The sequence below is a fragment of the Argopecten irradians genome, chromosome 4 (assembly GCF_041381155.1).
Source record: "Argopecten irradians isolate NY chromosome 4, Ai_NY, whole genome shotgun sequence".
Lineage (NCBI taxonomy): Eukaryota > Metazoa > Mollusca > Bivalvia > Pectinida > Pectinidae > Argopecten > Argopecten irradians.
The window spans coordinates 31,754,469-31,780,218 of NC_091137.1; the positions used below are offsets into that span (position 1 = coordinate 31,754,469).

The 25,750-nt window shown below is 36.0% G+C and overlaps 1 protein-coding gene and 1 long non-coding RNA gene across 2 annotated transcripts in view; one reads left to right on the forward strand and one right to left on the reverse strand.

Moving 5' to 3' along the window:
• The window catches only part of LOC138321303 (neuronal calcium sensor 1-like), a 40,886-nt gene that overhangs the window by 6,004 nt on the left and 9,132 nt on the right, over positions 1 to 25,750 (reverse strand). The window contains exons 2-5 of the mRNA XM_069264898.1: positions 2,890 to 2,914; positions 2,424 to 2,472; positions 1,872 to 1,961; positions 1,478 to 1,556 (exon numbers count right to left, since the gene is read on the reverse strand). Coding sequence (XP_069120999.1) covers positions 1,478 to 1,556; positions 1,872 to 1,961; positions 2,424 to 2,472; positions 2,890 to 2,914 — 243 coding nt within the window. The remainder of the gene's footprint in view (positions 1 to 1,477; positions 1,557 to 1,871; positions 1,962 to 2,423; positions 2,473 to 2,889; positions 2,915 to 25,750) is intronic.
• LOC138321304 (uncharacterized) lies at positions 30 to 8,615 on the forward strand. The gene is made up of 3 exons (XR_011208308.1): positions 30 to 160; positions 2,354 to 2,430; positions 8,165 to 8,615. It is a non-coding gene; the product is annotated as an uncharacterized lncRNA (long non-coding RNA).

Here is a 25,750-nt window from a genome sequence, read left to right on the forward strand (position 1 = left end):
GGACACACTTGATAAAACTTTTATTCCAGCATTCTATAGACCGAATACCAGGTCTCTAGGCCTTCTACTTTTGGAGAAGAATTTGTTCATATGGAAAAGTTGATTCAAGATGAATGCCGGATGCTGCACCTCAAAACAACCTCACTTGCCTTTCGGACAGGTGAGCTAATAATTGGAAAACTTAATGAACTGTTTATAAAGGTGAAGATACATTATACTTGTACAGTACTTAATAGACATCTAGGGCCAATTACTTTATACAATCGTCTGTAAATTGTGTAAGCAAATACTTATTTCCACTTTGGCTTAATATACCAGAGTCTAATGCATCACTACTAACATGTTTACAAGCAACATTTTCAAGCTAATCAGATTTCCTTATCATACCCTTTGTGATTAGTTTATTAATCACCTTTCCAACCATAACTACATAACTTTCTGTTACGAGCAATTAGACTTAATGTTCTGACAAATTGTTTTTGGCAATGAGGTAGCGGTTCTACTCGCTGCGCGTAGGTAGGTAGAAATAACACAGGGTGACAGGGCATTCATTGCTGCTGGGGAAAATGAACAAAAACCATTAACATCATGTCGTGTTAACATACTCCATGTTTTTATCAGGGTTGGCAGCATTGCTGACATCAACTGTATGTTCTTACAGTTCTGTGACAGGAACACAGTATAGTTTAAAGTTTTTAAAAACTTAAGTCCTGAAGTGAGTGCCAAAACCAGTCCAGATGGAACTTATTCAAAACAACTTTCCAATCAGGCATGACCAGTTAATTTACAATTGACAATCCAAAGGATTGAGATGTACCAGGTAATGACTGGGCCAAGTATCTCCAAGGACATTAATAGAGTTTCTCACTGCTAAAACACTAAACCATTCTGTTAACAAGCAAATCTGTGGAATTTATATCCCCTCATTAATCAATGGCCCATAACTCCGCCAAATAGGTTCAATGAAAGTACCAATCGAACTTGGCCAAGGCCCTGATACATTTAACCATGTTACCATTTTCGAGAAAATCTGGTAATATTTGCGAGAGATATTGAATAAAAACAGACGAAAATAGCATTTTTCTTTATTCAAATGGCCATAATCCCGCCAAATAGAATCCAATCAAAGTGCCAATCAAATTTGGCCAAGGTCCTGAGATATTAACTATGTTTTGTGAAAATCAGGTAATATTTGCGCGAGTTATTGAACGGAAACAGTCGAAAATAATGTTTTGTTCTTCAAAGGGCTATAACTCTGGCAAATAAAGTCCTATGAAAGTGCCTAGCGAACTCATCTGAGCCCTAATTGACACATTTAACCACGTAACCAAGTTACAAAGAAATTGCTTCAAATTTGTAGCAGTTTTTGAATGGAAACAAAATGTTACATCAGTTTCTAATGAAAGTCTATTCCTTAGTACTCTGTAGTTGGAATTAATTAGTAAGAGGTTAACATTATGACATATTACAGACTTACATTGTAGTTTTTCCTGTACACTCCCTCGTGAAGTCACAGACAGTGCTTGGAGGAACTCCTGGAATTCTATATACCCATCCTGTCAACAAGACACCATTATCATAAACACAATTGCTAACTTAATTCAGATAACTTCAATAGTAAATGTTCAGTCCTTTGTACAGTTTCCAACCACAATCATTACTTTTCAGCAAAAATTGATTTGATCATTCTATATCATCCAACCCTTTACACTGCTGTTTTTTAACCAACAGAATAAGAAATATAAATCACAAGAATGATAAAATACTGTTCGGCAATTAACTGATACAATTGAAAGAATGAAATTACTGCAGAATAAATGATTATACAACTTTTTTAACATAACACTACATGTTTTTTTTAGTTAACTTACCCGATTTTCATCAAAGACATTAAATACAAAGGAGGCAAATTTACTAGGATCACCGAAAGGAAAGAATTGCTTGTAGATTTTTGTAAAACCCTGGAATAAAAAAAGTTCAGAATTAGTCTTAAAATATGTATGATGATACCTAAGTCTGTGATGATAATTCCAGAAAAAGATGCACTGTCATTATATCAAAATAAGATTACGCTTTATTGACTAGTAACTAAGTTAATTCATTCACCCTTCATGACATATGTAGACTCTTCTAAATCAAATACAAGACCAATCCATTATGAAATTTCAGGGATGTTCATTCATCCCTGATTAGATACATCTAGATTCTTCTAAATCAAATATTATGATTCAGGTTTAATGAGTGAGATTATGTCTTTACATAAAGCACATATTCAAGAAGTAAATGTATTATAAGTTGTAAAATTCTGTTGGTAGCAGATTAGAGAAACTTGCTTATAATGTCTTCATTACAGATACAACATGCTGCCCACAAAGTTGGTAAAAAAGTGAACAAGATACCAATAGAAATGTGAAGTTACCTACATCTAAAGTAAGTTTGCCGTCTGGACAGTCCTTCATGAACCCTTTGTACCTATCAAACAAAACAATGATTTACCAGGTAACAAAAGAAAAAAGGTCACAAGCATATTTAGAATTATCTTTGGTTAGTTTTGCAAATGTTAGAAATCAAAAATATTTTCAAGCAATACACGTGCACAATACTATTGCTGCATTTGACAGAAGGGTGTAACCTGTCCAATATGCAAGATCTTAAAAGACTATTTGAATTTAACGTTGACTCACAGCTCTTAAAAACAATCTTTTTTTTCTTAGTGTTTCCCTTGAAACCACATAGAAATTATCAATATGCCAATGTTTGGATTTATGAGAAATTACACATTCACTACTGTTAAGATTGGCGATAAATCATCCAATTTCTTCTGCTAACCTTGTTTAGAATTGACATATCCCATTGGGTTTTTTTCTTTTCTAGAAATTACATACTCACCATTGTTGAATTTCCTCTTCAGTAACTGTAAAGAGAAAAAACTAGAACATTAGGGCAACAATAGCAGGAACCATATGGATACTATTATCGTTTTTGTTCTAAGGAAAACAAAACTTTGCTGATGAGAATTTTCAGATAAAAAAGCAATCGCTGTAACTTCACAGAAGATATTACGACTCTGTGCTTCCATTCAGTAGAGTCTGTAAAACAGCTTTCATCAGTCTGTAAACAAGCTTTACCCATCCCTTGGGTAAATGCCCACCACTTCTCCTTTTGTCTTTTTGTTACCTTATCATTGTACTTATATCTGTTACTGTGTCAGAAAACCAAGGCAGTGTAATAGGCAAGTCAATGTTCCATCAAAAGGATACACCCATTGAAAGGATGAACAAGTCAACTTTGCCATGATAAAATGTATCAATGCTTAATTATCTAAAATTTAATTTTAGAGTGACAATTAATTCAATAAGTGTGTGTATCTACTGCAGCGAAACTTTTCGATGATGATTTCTTCAATGCACTTGGCCAAAAAGTTTATGCAAAAATCATTACTGCAATTTTTGGTACAATTCCAATCTCAATAATTTCCAGTTTAATGGGTTAAAGGAATGATGACATTGCTGTTAATACTTAAAACAGCACACAGATTCCATCTTCAAACCCTATTCTGAACACAAACATGTGTGTATCTCATTACTTATATATAACCTCAATTTGTTTATCATCCCCGAGATCACAGATTTCAACATGTAAATTGAAATCCAGGGTTTCTACAAATTACATGTATAACAATCTGAATTGCAAGTGGCCTGCCATCGTCAGTCCAGGAATGTGAAGAATTACCATAGTAATCCTAAGAGTCATTGATTTAGTTTCTGGAGGCAATGTGGAAGGCCAAGAGTTCCTCCTCACCATGGAATAATGAATACAAACTCTTGATCAGATTGAGAGATAGGTACCAGCGTTTTTCACCTTCAGAAATGTTTTAGGCATAGAAACTGTATTTATATACATGTACATGGTACATTTAACCAATGAACTGCAATCAGTGGTAATTATGGGAGTATGAATGCCAACTGGAAAACAGCAAATTTAATAAAGTGCATTAGGTCAAGGAGAACAGTCATTTGAACAGCCATTTTCTGTGATCGCTGGCACAACAATTGATAAGGATGTCAAAATAAGTGGATGGCAGTTCATGCACTGATGAAGGCCAAATTTGTTTGATAAGGTTACTTAGTGGGATGTAGTGAAAATGCAAACATATAATGTTAAACCTCACCAAAGTTTTAACACGAGAGCATAAAGTATTCAAGAAGATCATTAAAAAAAGTATAAAGAAACAGCGTTATCAATTTATGAATGATCTATTGACTTGTATGACAATTTTATTTCCTTCCTAAAACATACACATTAATATCCCATTGTAAGGTAATTTTCAGAGTTATCTTAAGGACATGCACAAATTATAATGTTGATGATTCCGTATATAGTCACATTACCTGAAGAACAAGCATAGTATGTATTGCTGAAGCAATTTCTATCGCCCAGCCCCACAACATTTTATCAAATGAGTTACATGTACATGAAACTTAAATATGATTTAAAAAAATCTCAAAATTGCTATTTTATAACTTTTTGATGAAAGAACAACTCTGACCTTTACCTTGACTAGATTACCATAAAGCTCACCTTGTCCAAGATTTTCCTTCACAATATACATACAAACAGACAGACAGGGAATTAAAGCTTGGTAAGTTTTAAAACTATGACTCTGAGATTTACACCTAAATCACTCTGATGTAACCAGGAGGACATACCTGGATGACAAATTGAGCACTTTCTAAAACCGTTTTATGATCTCAATATTGGAAATTCAGTATGACCTTTGACTTGAATTGAAAGAAAGGAGGTTATCTGCAAGGCCAGTAGAGGACTTGGAGGGATATATTAGATTCAATATCAGAATAATTGAATTTGATGTCAGCAGGGCCAGAGGAATCTAGAGCTAAGTTAGTGTTATCCAATAGGCCTACAGAGAATAGAATTCTGGGCAGCCAAGGAGTGGGCTTTCTCCAAGAATATACCGGTAAATTGTTTTTGCTGCAACGGTAATCAATACTGACAGACCAATTACCATGACAGCTGGCATCACAAAACAATCCGTCATCCCTAAATTACCAACATAGGTTATTCCATCCTTTCATTTTGTATACATATTAATGACTTGTAGGGGTTATGGAGCAAACCCCTAGGGAAGGTGTTTTGAAAAGCATACAAACATTATTGCGTTTTTTGTGGGGGTTTTATTCGAAAAGAAACTTAAACACAGATACTTAAACCAAAAGTAAAGTTCACTTCAACCAACTCACATGCCGTGCATATAAAGGTCAAATTTTAATGGAAAATTTACCAGATACCATTTTATTCTGATACTAATATTGATATGCAAAATGAAGAAAATTAGCATACCGTCCACCCCGGTACATGGATTTGCAGGAGAATCAGTTTATAAATATGTCAATTTCTGAATTTTTGAAGTCTTTATATTTTTAAGTCGTTTTCATAAGTCAATCTCGGGCATCCCCTGCTAATGCTAATTTTGTAACAGCAGATAAAAAATTAATACAGTCCAGACTGGGGTTTGGACCCAGGACCTCTGAACACTAGCCTGATACTCTACCAATGAAGCTATCAGATGACTTATGATCAACCAATCCAGTCCTGCTACAATACAAAAATACTCAATATGAAGGTGTTTTCTGTATTGAAGGTCTTGAAGGAAAGAGTTACAGCAAAGTATACTCCCCAAAAATGTCCTATCCGGTAATTTTGAAACTCATTGTGCATTTCTTTTTAAAGCTCATTTTGCATTTCTTTTGGGTTCAATGTGGAATATGTTTGTAACAGTATACTAATGGAAGATTGATTTTGTAAACAAAAAGATACATCTCTCCTACATGTATAAACATCCAAAAGTAATGCACCATGCACTACTGAATGTTTTAAAAGAGTATTTGTTACCTTTACTACACACCACATTCAAGCCAACTTGGCCCAAGACCATCTTTATCCAAATTACAATTACAATACGCATGGTTTTGGTAGCTACATTCCCTGTTTAATATATTTTATAGTTGAAGAGTAAGAAGCAAACAACTTTGTATTTATTTGGCCTTTGACCTTGAGAAAAATTAAAGGTGACTATGACCTAATTAACTAAAGTTGACAGTTATTTGGCTTTGAAAATTTCATCAAGGTATCACTATACAATACTATCCTGACTTATAGGGTTGGTGAGTTGACTGTATGGTTCACTCCCTCCATTACAATACTATCCTGACTTATAGGGTTGGTGAGTTGACTGTATGGTTCACTCCCTCCATTACAATACTATCCTGACTTACAAGTTTGGTGAGTTGACTGTATGGTTCACTCCCTCCATTACAATACTATCCTGACTTACAAGTTTGGTGAGTTGACTGTATGGTTCACTCCCTCCATTACAATACTATCCTGACTTACAAGTTTGGTGAGTTGACTGTATGGTTCACTCCCTTCATTACAATACTAGCCACAATTTCTTGAATCTTGCAGAAACTATTGGTTTTATAAATTGTTTTTGTCATTTCACATTCAAATGAAAAATACATTTAGGTTATTGAATGTTATATGGAATGAGAACCAATTCCACTGATACAGCTTTTCAGTCCCATAGGTCCACTTAGTTTATTCTGGTTGAAATTGTGTAATTCAATTTTCCATTTTCAGGAGGAGATGGAGACAACTTCACTGGAATTGAATGTTAAATCTATTTCCCAATTAATGAGAAGTCTCCATCTTCAGTTCACATTTGTTAACAAAGATTTGTTCTATTATCAAACATTAAACAAAGAGCTTACATCAATTTGTGGTAGGATTTTTTCTTTAGTTTGAGGTTTGAGTGAGAAAAACTTTAATTATTGCTGATAAAGCTACATGAGAGGATTCAGAATAATATAATTGAAGAAAACAATTAAAGCTCACCGATATTTTCTGTAAATACTACACTATACCACATATAAAGTAGATAAGCAAGAGCCTTTCTCTATAGTTGCTACAATTACAAAGCTGAAATTTTAATCTTATCATTAGAGCTACACATTTGAAAATGAAAATAGCAAAAATACATCAAAATATGAAATTGATCCATTGGATTTGAGTTTAAGTTGAAAAGATTGTTTACAAAAACTGAACATATAAGGCTATTTGATAAATTTTCATTCAGTTAACAGTGTTTCAATATCAAATAATTAAAGTTTATTTTTAAAAAGTATTGAGCTCAGGTGAATTATTAGTGTCATATAGAAATTATATCCCACATTTCAAACACATGAAAAATACATATAATGCATAAAATCTTCACCCATGTGAGTATTTACTTCCCATGGGTATATACATGTACGGTTTGAAACTGCATAAAATTGTAGATATAAGATGTATCAGGCATTGCAGATTTAGAGAATGAAAAGTCCTACAATATACATCATGTACACAGAAATGTGGAAAAGTAAATGTAGAAGATCTTACAAGAGTGGCTAATATATGAAATTGATCAAACTTCTGGGGTTCAATAATTTGATATGCCACAAGCCTTAAAGTCAAGTGGCATACCAGATTATTGAATTCCTTTGATAAATTTCATATCACACAGTCACAAATATAAGATTCTTTTATCACATAACTTTTATAAATAGAAATATAAGTAAAATATTAAATTTTCGTCTCAATATAAAACAGTAGTAATCCGACTTGTATGTGATGTTTCCTTCTATACTTAGACAATCATGTGACGTCATATCAATTATGACGTAAAATCTACATGTAACATCATAATAGTGTTATTACACATGTTTCTTAGGATATTTATGACATGGCCGCATGACATGGCTGGACGGGCTACTAAGTTTTCAAACATTAAACATTTAGTATAAGATTTTATCAACTGTCATATCACATTGCTTTCGAGATATATTATTACATTATTAGACAAACCATATTTATCCTGGCATCACCTCTGTAATTCCCTCAAAAAATGCCCAGGAAATAAAATGGCTTTATCATTAATGGACAAACATTGGTGGGTATTAATTCCACAAGTGATCCATTACATGAACATTGTATATGTGTTCTATACCTATAGCCACCCACCACGACAACCATCACATATACTCCATGCTTTCTCTGACAAACAATGATTTTGTCATACTTTAACAGAATTATTTTATTTTTTCAGGGGTTGGGAAGGAGGGAGGACGGGAGATACTAATAAGAGTATCTCTCCAATAAAGAGGGTAAAGCCATTAGGTTAATAAAATCTCAAGATAAAAAAGAAACATCAATCGGTCACATATAACCAGCGCTGAGCGGCTGCATTCCAGAGATAATTACTTGTTATTGTAACCTATACAACTATGGAGGTAAACTTGATTACAGAACCAGGCATTGAGTTATCTCCCTTAGCTACAACTTCCAACACATGTGGACTCTGAACAGGATTTTAAGTTCAAAATGACGTGAACAAGCCAGAATAATACAGATTAAGGAATTTGTTTTTGATGAGATGGAAATACTGGGTTCCAAGTTCAAATTGATCTAGCATTCAGCCTCAGGTCACCATAAATTTCAAGGTCCATTATGCTACATGATGATGACCCAGCAAAAGACATGTTTGAAGCTTTGTTACTTTTGAAAAAAAAATGCAATAATAACGTATATGATGGGATTACAAAAGGTAGACAATGACAGAAATTTGTGCAGAGTCCCAATGGTCCCTTTCATTGCTATTAAAGACTGAAAAATATTAAATGATCGAGCGCTTTGATGAAAAAAGGATTTTTTGTAGGTATGGGATTTCATATGACCCTACATTTTATTTATATTATTGCAATCTTTAAGAAAAAAAAAGTTATTAAGATTGAACTGTAACTTAGAATGAGTTCAAAGAAAGTTACTAGAACATTACTGAAAAATATTATCTGAATCTAATCATTTTATCTACATTTAATAGTGCTTGAGAAATGAAAATGTCAATACAGCATAAAGAAATGATGACACAATAGCACACAATGGACATACATATCAATCTAATGGTGTGGTGAAACTGTCTGAAATATCATAGATATAAAACCCTTGGTTACCCAATAGAAACAATAAAAAATATATTTCATTCGTGCTTCAGATCATAGAAAATATATTTCATTCGTGCTTCAGATCATGACAATATTTTCTCTTTAGTATCAATGGTGAAAATTTTGACATACTGCCAAGTACCAAGACATGAAGTACAGTTACTATTACATTATATATATTTCATTCAGTTCTTGTGTACTCTTAATGATGTTAACATTTTACCGCAAAAAACTAATATTTTATGTCTGCATTATTTAGAGAAAGAAATTAACTTAAGTAAGCTTAATGAGAGACAGGTTTACATACATATCTGTAAATGCTTTGTAACGTATAATGACCACACTTCCCACCAACAAATCAAAACTGTGTTGGTAACATGGCATAAGTCATCAATTGTATTCACTTTGTAGAAAAGTGATACTTTTGTTCGACAGCTTTTCTTTAAGGAATGGGTTATGGATTCTGTGCAGGTGAAATGGAAAGTATGGATTATACATGGGAGTGAGTACAGCAAAAAGAGAACAGGGTAATGGTATTAAATAGTCTAGCTTCATCAGTCAAAGTGGACGTACATATCCTGGTAGAATTGCAATGATCATGCAAGTAATGTTTTCCTATCACCAAATGCAATAAAATTTTTACACAAGGGTAGATAGCTACTATTTTTATCTAGTTTCTTGTATTCAGAAAATAGGCTTACAAGGAGGAAAATTGTGTTTCATGTAACCCAGAAAGTAGGCTCACACAGATTAATGCTTTGTTCCTTGTACTCAGAATGTAGGCTCACAGGGATAATGTTTAGTTTCTTGTACTCAGAATGTAGGCTCACAGGGATGTTTAGTTTCTTGTACTCAGAATGTAGGCTCACAGGGATGTTTAGTTTCTTGTACTCAGAATGTAGGCTCACAGGGATGTTTAGTTTCTTGTACTCAGAATGTAGGCTCACAGGGATGTTTAGTTTCTTGAACCCAGAATGTAGGCTCACAGGGATGTTTAGTTTCTTGAACCCAGAATGTAGGCTCACAGGGATGTTTAGTTTCTTGAACCCAGAATGTAGGCTCACAGGGATGTTTAGTTTCTTGTACTCAGAATGTAGGCTCACAGGGATAATGTTTAGTTTCTTGAACCCAGAATGTAGGCTCACAGGGATGTTTAGTTTCTTGTACTCAGAATGTAGGCTCACAGGGATGTTTAGTTTCTTGAACCCAGAATGTAGGCTCACAGGGATGTTTAGTTTCTTGAACCCAGAATGTAGGCTCACAGGGATGTTTAGTTTCTTGTACTCAGAATGTAGGCTCACAGGGATGTTTAGTTTCTTGTACTTGAACCAGAATGTAGGCTCACAGGGATGTTTAGTTTCTTGAACCCAGAATGTAGGCTCACAGGGATGTTTAGTTTCTTGAACCCAGAATGTAGGCTCACAGGGATGTTTAGTTTCTTGAACTCAGAATGTAGGCTCACAGGGATGTTTAGTTTCTTGAACCCAGAATGTAGGCTCACAGGGATGTTTAGTTTCTTGTAACTCAGAATGTAGGCTCACAGGGATAATGTTTAGTTACTCAGATTGTTAATCTTGAACTCAGAATGTAGGCTCACAGGGATGTTTAGTTTCTTGAACTCAGAATGTAGGCTCACAGGGATGTTTATTTTCTTGTACTCAGAATGTAGGCTCACAGGGATAATGTTTAGTTTCTTGTACCCAGAATGTAGGCTCACATGGGGAATGCTTATAGTTTATGAACACCAGAAAGGTAGGATCACAAGGAGTGATGCTTAGTTTCTTGAACTCAGAATGTAGGCTCACAAGGATGAATGCTCAATTTCTTTTACTCAGAAAGTATGCTCACATGGGTGAATGTAGACTGACCACCAGTCTCTAGAATATTGAAAAAAAATCACTAAAATTTAGCTTGATCTCCTGTCTGATTCTATACAAGATTCTAACTCAGATTCTAAGTTTCAAACTAGGGGAGATAATCTAGTAAAGAACTCTACAGAGAAAGTCTTATCAACAAGGACATAGTCATTCAGATCCCCCGCCAATGGAGATATCAAAGCTGAAGTAAGTTTGATTGTGGAGACTTATGTGTATGAAAAAAAAAACAGGAAAAAGGAAGTTGAGCTAAAGAAAGATGGAGTATAATTCAAGTAGAGCGGGGCTGCAATTGTTGAATCAGGTATACAGCCTTGACATTTATATTAGACTATATACACAAAGATGGGTGGAGTTTTGCAAAGTAACATTTACCATTTATCATGATATTTTCAGCAATGATATTTGCAATGTTTCCATGGTAATGGAAAAAGTGCAAAAAAATGAAAACCTAAAAATAGCAAAAGGTACTACTAGACCATAAACAAAATGTGTCTATGAAGTTTCGTTGGAAATATCTCTGCTGGTTTTAGAGTTATGCTCCGGAAATGAACCTGCTACAAAAATATGATATTTTCAGCAATGTTTCTATGGTTACAGAAAAAAGCACAAAAAGTGAAAACCTAAAAATAGCAAAAGGCACTACTAGACCAAAAGAACAATGTGTCTATGAAGTTTCATGATAAATATCTCTGCTGGTTTTAGAGTTGTGCTCCGGAAACGATTCTTACACAAAAATTTGCCATTTTCAGCAATGTTTCCATGGTTACAGAAAAAAGTACAAAAAGTGAAAACCTTAAAATAGCAAAAGGCACTACTAGACCATAAGACCAATGTGTCTATGAAGTTTCGTGGAAATATCTCTTCTGGTTTTAGAGTTATGCTCCGGAAGCGAACCTGGTACAAAAATATGATATTTTCAGCAATGTTCCCATGGTTATGGAAAAAATGCAAAAAATGAAAACCTAAAAATAGCAAAAGGCACTACTAGACCATAAGACCAATGTGTGTATGAAGTTTCGTGGAAACATCTCTACTGGTTTTAGAGTTATGCTCCGGAAACCATTCGTACGGACGGACAGAACCCATTTGTATATCCCCCGCCAACTTCGTTGTACGTGGGATAACAAGCCAATCTCAGGTGAATATTAAGTGTCTTGTACCCAGAGTGTAGGCTCACATGGGTGAATGTTTAGTTTCTTGTACTCAGAAAGTAGGCTCCTTACAAAACTTAAAAAACTCGGTAAAAATTTATCACTAGTTGATGCCCAATTTTTGAACTCAAGTATTAAACCAGCCATATTTTCCCTTGTGCCAATGTTGAATGGACTCACCAGAATGCTCTAGTGAAACAGCTCCAGCAGCACCATGCTTTCTGCTACTTAAAACCACTTGAATTCTTATGGGAAATCACAAGTTAGCCAAAAAAGAAATATAATCATTAAATCTGCTTGAGTGTAATTATGGTGAGAGCAAAAATAAGGTGTCATTATCACAGAAATAACTAAATCAATTTTATTTGTTTATAACAAATGTTGTTAAATATCTATTGTTTTTCTAACACAAGAACTGTATAATTACACGTATAAAGGAAAGTTAACTCACATCAATAAACAATATATGAATATAGTTTACATCTGGAAGTTCACATTCAGTTGTAAAATGCACTCAATTGGGAATTCAACTTTGTCGATCATAAACTAAATTTAAAAGCAGATTTCTGCAGTAATTGGTTGCAGGCAGGCAGGCAGGCAACCAATTATGGATAATTAGCAGGAAGTAATTTAGCTATATCTGTGAACAGGTGTTAACTGAGAGTGAGTTGCCTTAATCAATTTTATTGTTTAAATTACACAATTGTCATTGAAGATTATGCATAATGTGAGCCTCACACTTCAAGTATCCAAATCTAAAATGGTGACCTGCCAGTCCTTTTTTTGACTTATTGGTCCCCAAATGCAGTATGCACAACTATAGGGCCCTAGGAGAACCTATATATGAAATTTAAGAGAGATTTCCTTCAGTACTTCAGGTAACAACCTTCAACTATAAAAATCCAAGATGGCAGCCTGTTGACCGCCCTTGTTGTCTGATCGGTCCCAAAATGCAATAAACAGAACTAAGGTCTAAGGGGAACCTACATATGAAATATGAAAAGATCCCTATAGTACATTTTAAGAAATTCAAATAGTGATAACAAGAATTGTCAACGGATGGAAGGATCATGACAGACGGACCACAGACAGTAGGCGATTTGAGAAGCCTTAATTGTCATTTCATAATTCAGATTTTTCTTTTTTTATTGTACTTGTCTGATAATCTTTTTTCACATTTTTGTGAAGTTTTGGTATACTTTTGAGAATCTAGAGTTCCTGTTCCTGAACTTAGCCTGTGATGGCATCAAACGTATGACTCAAAACAAAAGTTACTGTGGTAACAATTTGTTTACCAAAGCCTCTTGATAATATCAGCCCATTGGCAAAAAATGTAACTGTCTACCTGTTATTCATAAGAAACTCCAGCAATCGTTTTTCTAAGTGATCAATATCTATCCAATGTAATATGGTGACTCTTACGATTTAGAATCTCCTGCATTTTAATTTCTTTATATGCACATGAAATACACATGCAGTAATATCTGTTCACTGATAAAATAATGGACTTGAAAGAGCAAATTATTTTTTCTTTGAAATCAATTTGATTTAGAAATTGATTTATCTTTTGAATTAATGGCACATTTGGGGAAAGCGATTTATCTTTGTTCAGCTAAAATCCAGTATTCATTTCATTAATGGAATTCAAAATAAAAACAAATGCAGAATACCAGCGTTTCGGTGTGTATAGCTGGTGATAGCAGAAACATCAAAGTTGATCTAATCTCGCTGCCATGAGTAAAATTAATTCACAGCTCTTTGTAGCAATGGTATTATCAGACGCTGCAGTGGTAGACTTTAACCTTCTTTAGGTGATGCACTGTTGCCTACATTGCCGTAGACTCAGTTTCAAAGAATACATCATGTATCATTGACAAACTTGACAAACATCGCTGATTTCTAGGTTACAGAAATCTAACCAACAACGTCTTTTTTGGAAAAATTTGTTGTCGACTGAAAGTATTTTTATCAATAACCACTTGATGTGTCTGCCCATGGCTAAATTATTCTCCCTTGAGAGAGGTCCCAAAAACTTTAATATTCTGTAGCTGTATACAGATATAGATTATTGACAACTCTGTTGCAATAATCTTGCAGTAGCAGACTAGATATTTCCTGAAATTGTGTGGGTGTTTTTCTAATCTACTATTTTCTCAAAGCATGCATAAGCAATGTTTTTGTAATCTTGCAGACAGCAGGCTCTTTGAAAAAGTATGAATTGTTTTATACCCTATAAAACTCTAGAGGACTATTTTGTGATTACTTCAGAATTTTGTTTGTGTAGGTATCAATACTTGTATTCATGGTGGGTGGTCTGAGATGCATATATCACATGAAACTATGTCAAAGTAAGGTACACCACTAAATCCTTCTGAATGTGATGCTCTTACACAAATACTTAAGATTTAAGCTTTAAAGTAATAGGATTTATAAAGGGCATGAAATGTCTGATCATTCAAATACGTCATTATAACTGAACATAAAGGCCCGAGTTTCATAGTATTCAGCAAAACTTCAAATGAAAATCTTACTATTTTGCACATGTATTTAAGATCTGCAATACCTCAGGCACATCAAATATGGGTCTTATATCCTTTCAACCGCCGGCAGGATTCGAACTTAACTCAATTTTGATAGTAGGTTATAACAAATGCCATCTATGAAAGCAGTTTGCATCTAGATTTCGGTTTGATGCCATTTTCATGATGATAACAAACAGTACACACTACAAACAAGCAAAAGCAGTCACAGGAAGTCCCCTAAAGGTCACCACACACGGGTCATGGGAGGCAGAAACCTGCGAATGGACCTTTTTTTTTTTTTTTTTTTTTGAAACCGGTGCTATTTTCCCCCTTCCTTTTCCCTTTCTCTCTATTTTCTCTTACTTTCTCTTACTTTGATATCTCTTCTATCGTTTAAGACCATCTGCATGTCTGTATCTTGATAATTAAGCTCACAAAGACAGGTTTCCGGGCACACACTAAAATCCAGATTTCAGACCTCAATTTTTGACTTATTTGGGCATGTTCAAAGGTGATTTGTAACGTCACTAATGCAATGACCGAATCGCTATATAGGGATGAACATCTCCTTTTCAAACAAGAGGCCCAGAGGGCCTGTATCGCTCACCTGGTTTGTAATGCCAAATAATTTTCTATGTTTCTTTTCTGAAGGAATTTTAATATAAACCTCTAAATCCACTATTGGGCCCCATCCCCTCCTGCCCCCTGGGGGTCAGAGCAGAAATTTTTATCACAAGTTCTGTTCCCCTTCCACAAAGGATGTTTCTGGCCAAATTTTGGTTACAATCCATGCAGAACTCTATATAGGGCCCCACCTCTCCTGAACATCCCCCAAGGATGTTTGTGGCCTTTTACATCCATGCAGAACTCTCGACTAAGTAGCGATTGATAAGATTTTTACTCCTTCTAATTTCCCCTATTGGGCCCCGCACCTCCCTGCCCCCTGTGGGTCATAACGCAATAAGTTATACAAGTTCTGGTTCTCCTACACCCCATAGGATGTTTGTGGCACAAAATTTTAGTTACAATCACATCATATCAAAAACTCTAGGGACAAATTACGTTGCAATCTGTATAGAATTTATCCTATAATTCCCCTACTTGGGCCCCGCCATCTCCTGCCCCGGGGGACCAGAGTAGCCATAATTTATACAAACTCAGTTTCTTATTCTCCCAAGGATATTTCTGGCACAAAAATATTTGGCTTACCCCCCCCCCATTCCATGCAGAACTCTATCGACTATGTGGCGAATTAAAGGATTCATACCTCTATTTCCCCTATTGGGCCCCGCCCCTCCTGCCCCCGCGGGGGGTCAGAGCCCAAATTATATACAAGTTCTGTTCCCCTTCCCCCAAGGATGTTTGTGGCAAAAGTAAGTTTACAATCCATGTTAGAACTCTATGACTAGTAGCGATTTTAAAGGATTTACCTCTATTTCCCCTATTGGGCCCCGCCCCTCCTGCCCCCGGGGTGTCAGAGCCAAAATTTATACAAGTTCTGTTCCCCTTCCCCCAAGGATGTTTGTGGCCAAATTTTGTTACATTCCAATTCAGAAACTCTATGACAAGTAGCGATTTAAAGGATTTACCTCTATTTCCCCTATTGGGCCCCGCCCCTCCTGCCCCGGGGGGGTCAGAGCAAATATTTTATGCAAGTTCTGTTCCCCTTCTCCCCCAAGGATGTTTGTGGCAAAATTTAGTTACAATCCATGTAGAAACTCTATGACTAGTAGCGATTTAAAGGATTTAACCTCTATTTCCCCTATTGGGCCCCGCCCCTCCTTGCCCCCGGGGGGTCAGAGCCAAAAATTTATACAAGTTCTGTTCCCCTTCCCCCCAAAGATGTTTGTGGCCAAAATTTTGCTTACATGTTACCTCTCCAATTCAGAACTCTATGACAAGTAGCGATTTAAAGGATTTACCTATATTTTCCCTATTGGGCCCCGCCCCCTCCTGCCCCCGGGGGTGTCAGAGCCAAAATTATACAGTTCTGTTCCCCTTCCCCCAAAGATGTTTGTGGCCAAATCTCTTGTTACAATCAATGTAGACACTCTATGACAAGTAGCGATTTTAAAGGATTTACCTCTATTTCCCCTATTGGGCCCACGCTCCTCCTGTCTCCCGGGGAGTCAGAGCCAAAAATTATATACAAGTTCTGTTCCCCTTCCCCCAAGGATGTTTGTGGCCAAATTTTGTTACAATCCCATGTAGACACCTCTATATGACAAGTAGCAAATTAAAAGGATTTTTTCTCTATTTCACCCTATTGGGCCCCGCCCCTCCTGTCCCCGGGGGGTCAGAGCCAAAATTTATACAAGTTCTGTTTCCCTTCTCCCAAGGATGTTTGTGGCCAAATTTGGTTTCAATCCATGTAGAAACTCTATGACTAGTAGCGATTTAAAGGATTTACCTCTATTTCCCCTATTGGGCCCCGCCCCTCCTGCCCCGGGGGGTCAGAGCCAAAATTTATACAAGTTCTGTTCCCCTTCCCCCAAAGATGTTTGTGGCCAAATTTTGTTACATTCCATTCAGAACTCTATGACAAGTAGCGATTTAAAGGATTTACCTATATTTCCCCTATTGGGCCCCGCCCTCCTGCCCCCGGAGGGGGTCAGAGCAAATATTTATAACAAGTTCTGTTCCCCTTCCCCCAAGGATGTTTGTGGCAAAAATTTAGTTACAATCCATGTAGAACTCTATGACTAGTAGCGATTTAAAGGATTTACCTCTATTTCCCCTATTGGGCCCCCGCTCCTCCTGCCCCCGGGGGGTCAGAGCCAAAATTTATACAAGTTCTGTTCCCCTTCCCCCAAGGATGTTTGTGGCCACATACCTTTTGTGCTATCAATACCATGTAGAACTCTATGACATATGTTTGCAGATGGTTATTGGATTTCAACCTATATCTTCAACGTTTGGGCACCACCCCCACATACCCCCCCCCACCACCCCAAACACCAAACCCCCACCCCCCCCCCCCCCCCACCCACCAGCCCCATCCTGTCCCCGGGGGCTCAAGAGCACCCAAAATTAATCATACAGTTACTGATTCCTACAACGTCCTTCCCAAGGATGTAAGTGGCCTCTTTGGTTAGCAAACCAGTGTAGAACTTCTATGACAAGATAGCGATTTTAATAGGATATTTACCTATTATTTTCCCCTATAGGGCCTGGGTGCCCAGCCCCTCCTGCCCCGGTGGTGTCAGTAGCCTTAATTCTATCACAAGTTACTGACATTCCCGCCTCCCCAAAAAACTAGTATTTAGTTTTCAACGGTCTCAGTGGGGCCTCCAGAAGGGTGCATGAAATGGGGCAAATGAATAATTACGCATAAATACGTTATGGCTGTCCAAAAGATATTAATCTCTCTGTAAACATATATCTAGTTTGTGACCTTATCCCACAAGGGTGTTGTCAATGCTTTGTGCTGTTTTAAGTACGTTTGATACTTACGAAGGTAAGAATAAGTTTTGAGTTTGATTAAACAAAAGGAAATTAAGTAGAAGGCCCCTTTTTTGACAAAATTTGTAAGAAAGAAATATAACTCGAAACAAGATGCCCAATAGGCCTTAACAGACTATTAATACGTTTTTGACACAATGTGAACTCAAAGGCTCAAATGAAGGTAAAGGTCACTCATTTTAACACACTTTGTAGCCCTACTCCTAGAATGCTACAACATAAATATCAGGCCCTGATTTCTTGAAACAAAAGTGCAGACTTAAGTCAAAACTTCTCCTTATGCAACTTACATGAAAATTTATGACTTTACACAAGTTCAACAATGGCTATTTTAACAATATGCAGAAAATGTAATTAGTAATAACAAAATGACAATTTACTGGGGTGAAAAGTGCATTAATAATATAACCCTAAAATTTGTATATTTACAGTATATAGATATGAGGACTTACTTGATCACCTAAATTACCAAAAGACAAAAAAACATTAAAGATGACGGAAAGCATGACAACATGACATATTGTGATCTATGTGTCTAATGATAATACATAAATAAACTGTCTGATGCCTTTCTTGAGCAGCCCATCATCAATATAATTCATGACTTACAAATATGATAATGGAAAGTTATGTAACACCTTGATGTATAGACTGTTAGCTAATCCTGTTAATGGACGAACAGCCGTTCCATCACAGTTCATGGCCACCACCTATCAGTGCAGCCACATGTAGGGCATTAGTACCACTTACAGTGCCGTAAAAGAGTGTACTGACGGGATATTTGTCACTATCCATTAGCAGTAGCTGCAGACTAAATGATGCCTTTGATCCCATAATGCACCGCCAATTGAATACATGTTTATGGCTTCAGCTCTAGCAGAAATCACTGAAGCAGACCTTGATATTGACTAGATTTAATCTATTTGTGTGGTTCTGATTCTAACACCTAAAACACCAGCTCAACGACACTGGAAATACAGATTTAACATCTGAAGCTTTAAAGATTTGAGTGCTTTAATTTTCAAAATATTACCGAAATATGATGTGCACATTAGATAAACACATTGAAGGAATAAAAAACAAAACAAAAATCGAAAAATAAATTGTACCTTCTCTGAAAAATTAATTCCATCCTCCTTGAAAAAGTAATTCAGTCTCTGAAAAAGTGATTCCATCTTCCCTGAAAAAGTTATTCTTTCCCATCTGATACATATATCATACCTATATTCATTTTGGTAGTGTGCTAGGTCTAAACTATCACGTTATATAGATTACATCATGTGTAAATAAGTACAAAAAGTAAATATTACAGAACAATATTTTTTTCAATTTTGGTTCAACCTTCACCATTTCGTTTGGTACTATGATTAATCCCACAAAAAAGAAACCTCCTACACTTCAATTTGAATAAACAAAAAGATAAATTTGAATCCATCTGACTTGTTTTGCAATTTTTGTAAAATGAATAATGTTTCTATTTACTTAATCATACTTTGCACTTTCCAGTCGGCAGACATTAAAGATCCTATAATTTATCATCAACCAAAATACTCAGATATATATGAATGGTATTGATTTAGTTCCGCTCTTCTCACCCTCCTATCAGCAAGCCCATCACTTATATGTTGTGTAGAATATAGATATAATTTTACAGATCAAAAGGCAAACAGGGCCTGTACGGGAGCAATGGTTCACTGACAGAAAGGCCCAAGAGTCCTGTGTGTTCAGTTGGTATTTATACATGGGGGAGTAGCAATGGTTCAACTGACAAAACTTGCCCAAATGACCTGTATATTCAGTTAGTATTTATATACAGGGGAGAAGCAACAGTTCACTGACAGAAGAAGGCCCAAATGACCTGTATATTCAGTTAGTATTTATATACGGGGGAGTAGCAATGGTTCAATGACAGAAAAGGCCCAAATGACCTGTATATTCAGTTAGTATTGATGTACGGGGGAGTAGCAATGGTTCAATGACAGAAAAGGCCCAAATGACCTGTATGTTCAGTTAGTATTTATATACGGGGGAGTAGCAATGGTTCAATGACAGAAAAGGCCCAAATGACCTGTATGTTCAGTTAGTATTTATATACAGGTGAGAAGCAAGAGTTCACTGACAAAAAAGGCCCAAAGACATGTTTATATACGGGGGAGTAGCAATGGTTCAATGACAGAAAAGGCCCAAATGACCTGTATGTTCAGTTAGTATTTATATACGGGGGAGTAGCAATGGTTCAATGACAGAAAAGGCCCAAATGACCTGTATATTCAGTTAGTATATAATTATATACGGGGGAGTAGCAATGGTTCAATGACAGAAAAGGCCCAAATGACCTGTACATTCAGTAGTATATATACGGGGGTAAAAATGGTTTACCAACAGAAGAGGCCCAAATGACCTGTATGTTCAGTTAGTATTTATATATGGGGGAGTAGCAATGGTTCAATGACAGAAAAGGCCCAAATGACCTGTATATTCAGTTAGTATTTATATACGGGGGAGTAGCAATGGTTCACTGACAGAAAAGGCCCAAATGACCTGTATATTCAGTTAGTATTGATATACGGGGGAGTAGCAATGGTTCAATGACAGAAAAGGCCCAAATGACCTGTATATTCAGTTAGTATTTATATAGGGGGAGTAGCAATGGTTCAATGACAGAAAAGGCCCAAATGACCTGTATATTCAGTTAGTATTTATATACGGGGGAGTAGCAATGGTTCAATGACAGAAAAGGCCCAAATGACCTGTATGTTCAGTTAGTATTTATATACGGGGGAGTAGCAATGGTTCAATGACAGAAAAGGCCCAAATGACCTGTATATTCAGTTAGTATTGATATACGGGGGAGTAGCAATGGTTCAATGACAGAAAAGGCCCAAATGACATGTATGTATACATGGTTCACTGACAGAAAAGGCCCAAATGACCTGTATATTCAGTTAGTATTTATATACGCGGGAGAAGCAATGGTTCAATGACAGAAAAGGCCCAAATGACCTGTATGTTCAGTTGGTATTTATATACGGGGGAGTAGCAATGGTTCAATGACAGAAAAGGCCCAAATGACCTGTACATTCAGTTAGTATAAATATACAGGGAAGTAGCAATGGTTTACCACTGACAGAAAAGGCCCAAATGACCTGTATGTTCAGTTAGTATTTATATACAGGTGAGAAGCAACAGTTCACTGACAGAAGAAGGCCCAAATGACATGTATTGTATAATGGTTCACTGACAGAAAAGGCCCAAATGACCTGTATGTTCAGTTGGTATTTATACATGGGGGAGTAGTAATGTTCACTGACAGAAAAGGCCCAAAAGTCCTGCGTGTTCAGTTGGTATTTATATACATGGGGGAGTAGTAATGTTCAATGACAGAAAAGGCCCAAATGACCTGTACATTCAGTTAGTATAAATATACAGGGGAGTAGCAATGGTTCACCAACAGAAAAGGCCCAAATGACCTGTATGTTCAGTTAGTATTTATATACGGGGGAGTAGCAATGGTTCAATGACAGAAAAGGCCCAAATGACCTGTATATTCAGTTAGTATTGATATACGGGGGAGTAGCAATGGTTCAATGACAGAAAAGGCCCAAATGACCTGTATATTCAGTTAGTATTTATATACGGGGGAGTAGCAATGGTTCACCGACAGAAAAGGCCCAAATGACCTGTATGTTCAGTTGGTATTTATACATGGTTCACTGACAGAAAAGGCATACATGATTTGTATGTATAATAAGCTGGAATACAATATGGATGTAGAAGTTGTTTCACAGCAGGGAAATCCGATGGGGTCTGTATAGAGCTGTATAGAGCAATTGTTTGTCAGCCAACAAATGTGAACAGTACTCTCAGTTTAGTTAAGTATATGCAATTGGGAAATGTTTACAAAGTGGTTGAATGATAAAATACTTATATAGCTGGAATTTAACTGAAATGTAACAACTGGTTGATGACAGATACATATAAATTTAGCTTGGATTTTGCTCGCTGGAGGTGGAGGACTTAGTTGTATTGTGTTAACAGGCAAATTCCTCTGAAAATTTCTCTAGAGAAATAGACCTTAAAAATCCTGCTGGGCCCAGTTTCATGAACATTCCTTTAAGGAATCCTTTAACTTAAATTATCCATAGAAAAGCATTATAGAATTTAAGGAAGGCTTCTTAACTTCAGATTTTTTCAATTCCTTTTGCAATGCTTTTCTAAGAGGAAATTTAAGGTAGGTCCATACTTTTGAAAATTGCACCAGTTCATATGACGCAAAACCGGAAGCTGCCAAATACGCTACCACATTCTACTTGGATATTTTTTTACTTGATGAAAATTGTCTACACACAATACCGAATGTTTAAAACCATTAAATAAATCTAATAAAAGTAATGAAGTGAATATTAAATGCTATCTTTGAGGTTTTTGCGGTTCCTGCGTAAATGGGAATGGATTTTCAAACACCGGATGTAAATGATTAGACGGGACTCGTCCGTACCGAAAATCCCGAATTCTAAAAAAATTGCCTATGGATTTCATGAAATCACAAAATTGGGAGAAAGTCATAAAAATGAACAGACATAAACCACATAAGATATCACAAAAACGTATGAACTGATGTGGAATGTTTTTCGTGGCATGATTTTCAAAAAATAGTCAAATATGACCCATCTTAACCTTGGATGAAATGGGGGTAGGGTTGTGAGTTCAAGCTTACAAAATTGTGAAAATTTGATTGAGGACCCCATATTTTCATATGATATTTGAAAAATATTTTACCTTGGGCATATCATATACAAATATTGTAAAATTGACATGGATTTTCATTTCCTTTCTTGCCTATTCATTGACTTTTTAGGGGCAAAAATATGGTAAGAAATGGTGATTACTTAAAGAAACGGTCCTCTGAAATAATAAAAATTACTTAGCATTTGTAAAAATACAATAGTTTTGTATATTGTTCTATCGTTAGAAATAAAATCAACTGGATTGAGACAACATTCAACATAATATTACAGAAAACATGTTTATATGAATTTTTCTATTTTCAACCAGCAGATGTGTACGGACGGTATATTTCAAGCTCAAATATCTCAAAAAGTGGTTCGAGAACACCCATTTTTCTATACAGATTTGAAATCTGCATGAAAAATGTAAAAAAATAAAACCCCTTAGAAAAAAATGACATAGGTTTACCCAAAAGTATGGAGCTACCTGAAGTTATAGAATTCCTTTAAGTTTAAAGGAATATTCATGAAAACTAGGCCCTGATGGACCCACTACAAAGACTAACTGATGGACCTGTGTGAAGGTTGATAACCTTTGGTACATCTATTCCTATAACAGCTGACTCCCAACGTTTGTTATATGGTAACACCATTGTTACTAACAACGTGTTTATCTTGGAGATCTGGAGAACGGCCACACTGACGGCCTAGACACTTGGTGAGTTGATATAGGATGTAGGATATCAGTGTTACAACATAAAGATACATGTTTATACTACTGTCAACAGGTGGTCTGCCAGAATATACATATTATCTACCTCTATTATTGAACAAAGCCAGTTATAAGTGTCACTACTCTGACCCACTGATTCAGCTAGGTCAAGAAATTCCATAGCAACATTGAAACTGTATTTTGGCAGAGTGTAATTTGAATCATGAACAGTTTAATGTATTTATATTTGTAAAATATAAGAAGATCAATAAAATAAACAGGTTTTAATGGCACTCACAGAAAAGGTCAGCATAAAGTGTTTTTTCTGTAAACTGTCCCATAATGGCTTAACTGCAGACTCGTTCAGATCAATGAATGGTAGAGTCTACTAAAGTTACATAGGGACGAAAGAAAGAAAATGACTCAGTCAGGGACAGATTGGTAGTAGAATGTTTACATCTTGACTTGGACTATGCTGTCTTCATTGAATTAAGTGTAATAGCTGCCGTTCAAGTCCGACACAAACCACTAAGGCCAATGTAGCCACTTTCATTGGAGTTGAGTTTCAAAGATAGACAATGTCTCTCTGTACTACTGAACCCTTTAAAAGCAACGTTTGTTTGAGGTACCAGATTCTAATATCTTTATCATCAGGACTATATAGCTATAATGTTAATTTTGGTGTTAGAGCTTAACCAAAAGGCATACCACTTAATTTACCGCTTGACCACTTTATTTACCGATTGACCATCACCGCAATATGCTTCAAATTTGCTTTTCTGGCCATCACTAGACAGAGGTTTGGTCAGCAGAGTCAGACATCTAAGTATTCTAGTATTGTTTAACTGTTCATGCAAACCCCTTCAAATTAAAAACATTATGTTATATTTTGTGATTTGATTGTGTAGCAGCATTGGACTGGGTCATTGACGGTGGAATTAGGTAGCTCAATCGGTAGAGCAATTACCACCTTATACTGTGTTCAAAGGCTTTTCCTTCTCTCCTGTTTCAAAGTTGGCAAGCTTGCCACTGCGTCCCCTGTTTCAAGCATTGGGAGTATGCTTTGCAAGGTATTATGCAATTTACTTGTAAAGTTGTTGTGTCTTTGGGAGCAAATACTTGAAAAAAGGAGAGAATATAGTGCAATTGTACTGGGCCAATCAACAGTGACCAGATAGCTTAGTAATCAGAAGTCACTCCAGCTAGTGTTTGGAGGTCCTGGTCCTGTTCAAGACCTAGTCTGGCAGCTACATGTTCTTCTAGTGACTGATTGAATGAATACACAACTTAGCTTCCTAATGGTTCTGACTACAGACACTTGCCCCTGTGTTTGAACTGAAGACACATTTTTATTAAGCCTCTATGTTTTGAATGCATGATTATGCACAACTTCCTGTGTTTTGGCTATAGAAGTTGCTCTTCCAGCTATAAGGTCACTTAATGTCCATTTGGCTTTAGATAATTTGTACATATGTACTGTGAGCACTAATAGCAGAGTCAATAAACACACAGCCAACACTAATGTTAACACAGACAGGCTACGTGAAGGCAAACTGTTTGTTGCAACATACAATCAGTAATTGTTTTTCCCAAATATTACAGGTACCTGGGAATAGTAGTTATAAGGCTTTTGGGCTTATTTAGTATGTTTGTTAATTATCTAGACAACCGTAATGATAGATATGCCCAAGAAGTGTCAAATTTGCCAAATAAGACCCCTTTAAGGTCTGTTAATTGTAAAAGGCAATACAATAAGTCTGAGTGTACACAATCCTGTCTCTAATACCCAAGTCCCTGTGCTTATCATCCAGGACATTGTTCCTAGCTTATACTTGTTACAGTTGTAAATAATACAACACTCATCTACCCATACTCCCCTCCTTTGAGCCCCTCACCCCTCGATCCCTCCTCAACAGTAATTCTTATAATTTGCTTACAATTCAGTTTTCATTGAGAATAATCAATCTATTATATGATCATAATTTTTTGTTATTATTACTTGACATCAATTAATTAATCTATTAATTATTCAATTTCAAAATCCAAAACTGAAATAATTTAAAACATGTGCTTCATTACAAATGTTAATACTAACTCAGACACTGGAATAAGTACCATATATATGTACATAGTATTGGACACAAGAAACAGCTTGTTACCAAGCAGCAACATTACCAATCCTAAATATGTATACACAATGTGCCTTTAATATTTAATTCAGTCTACCTTTTCAATTTCCT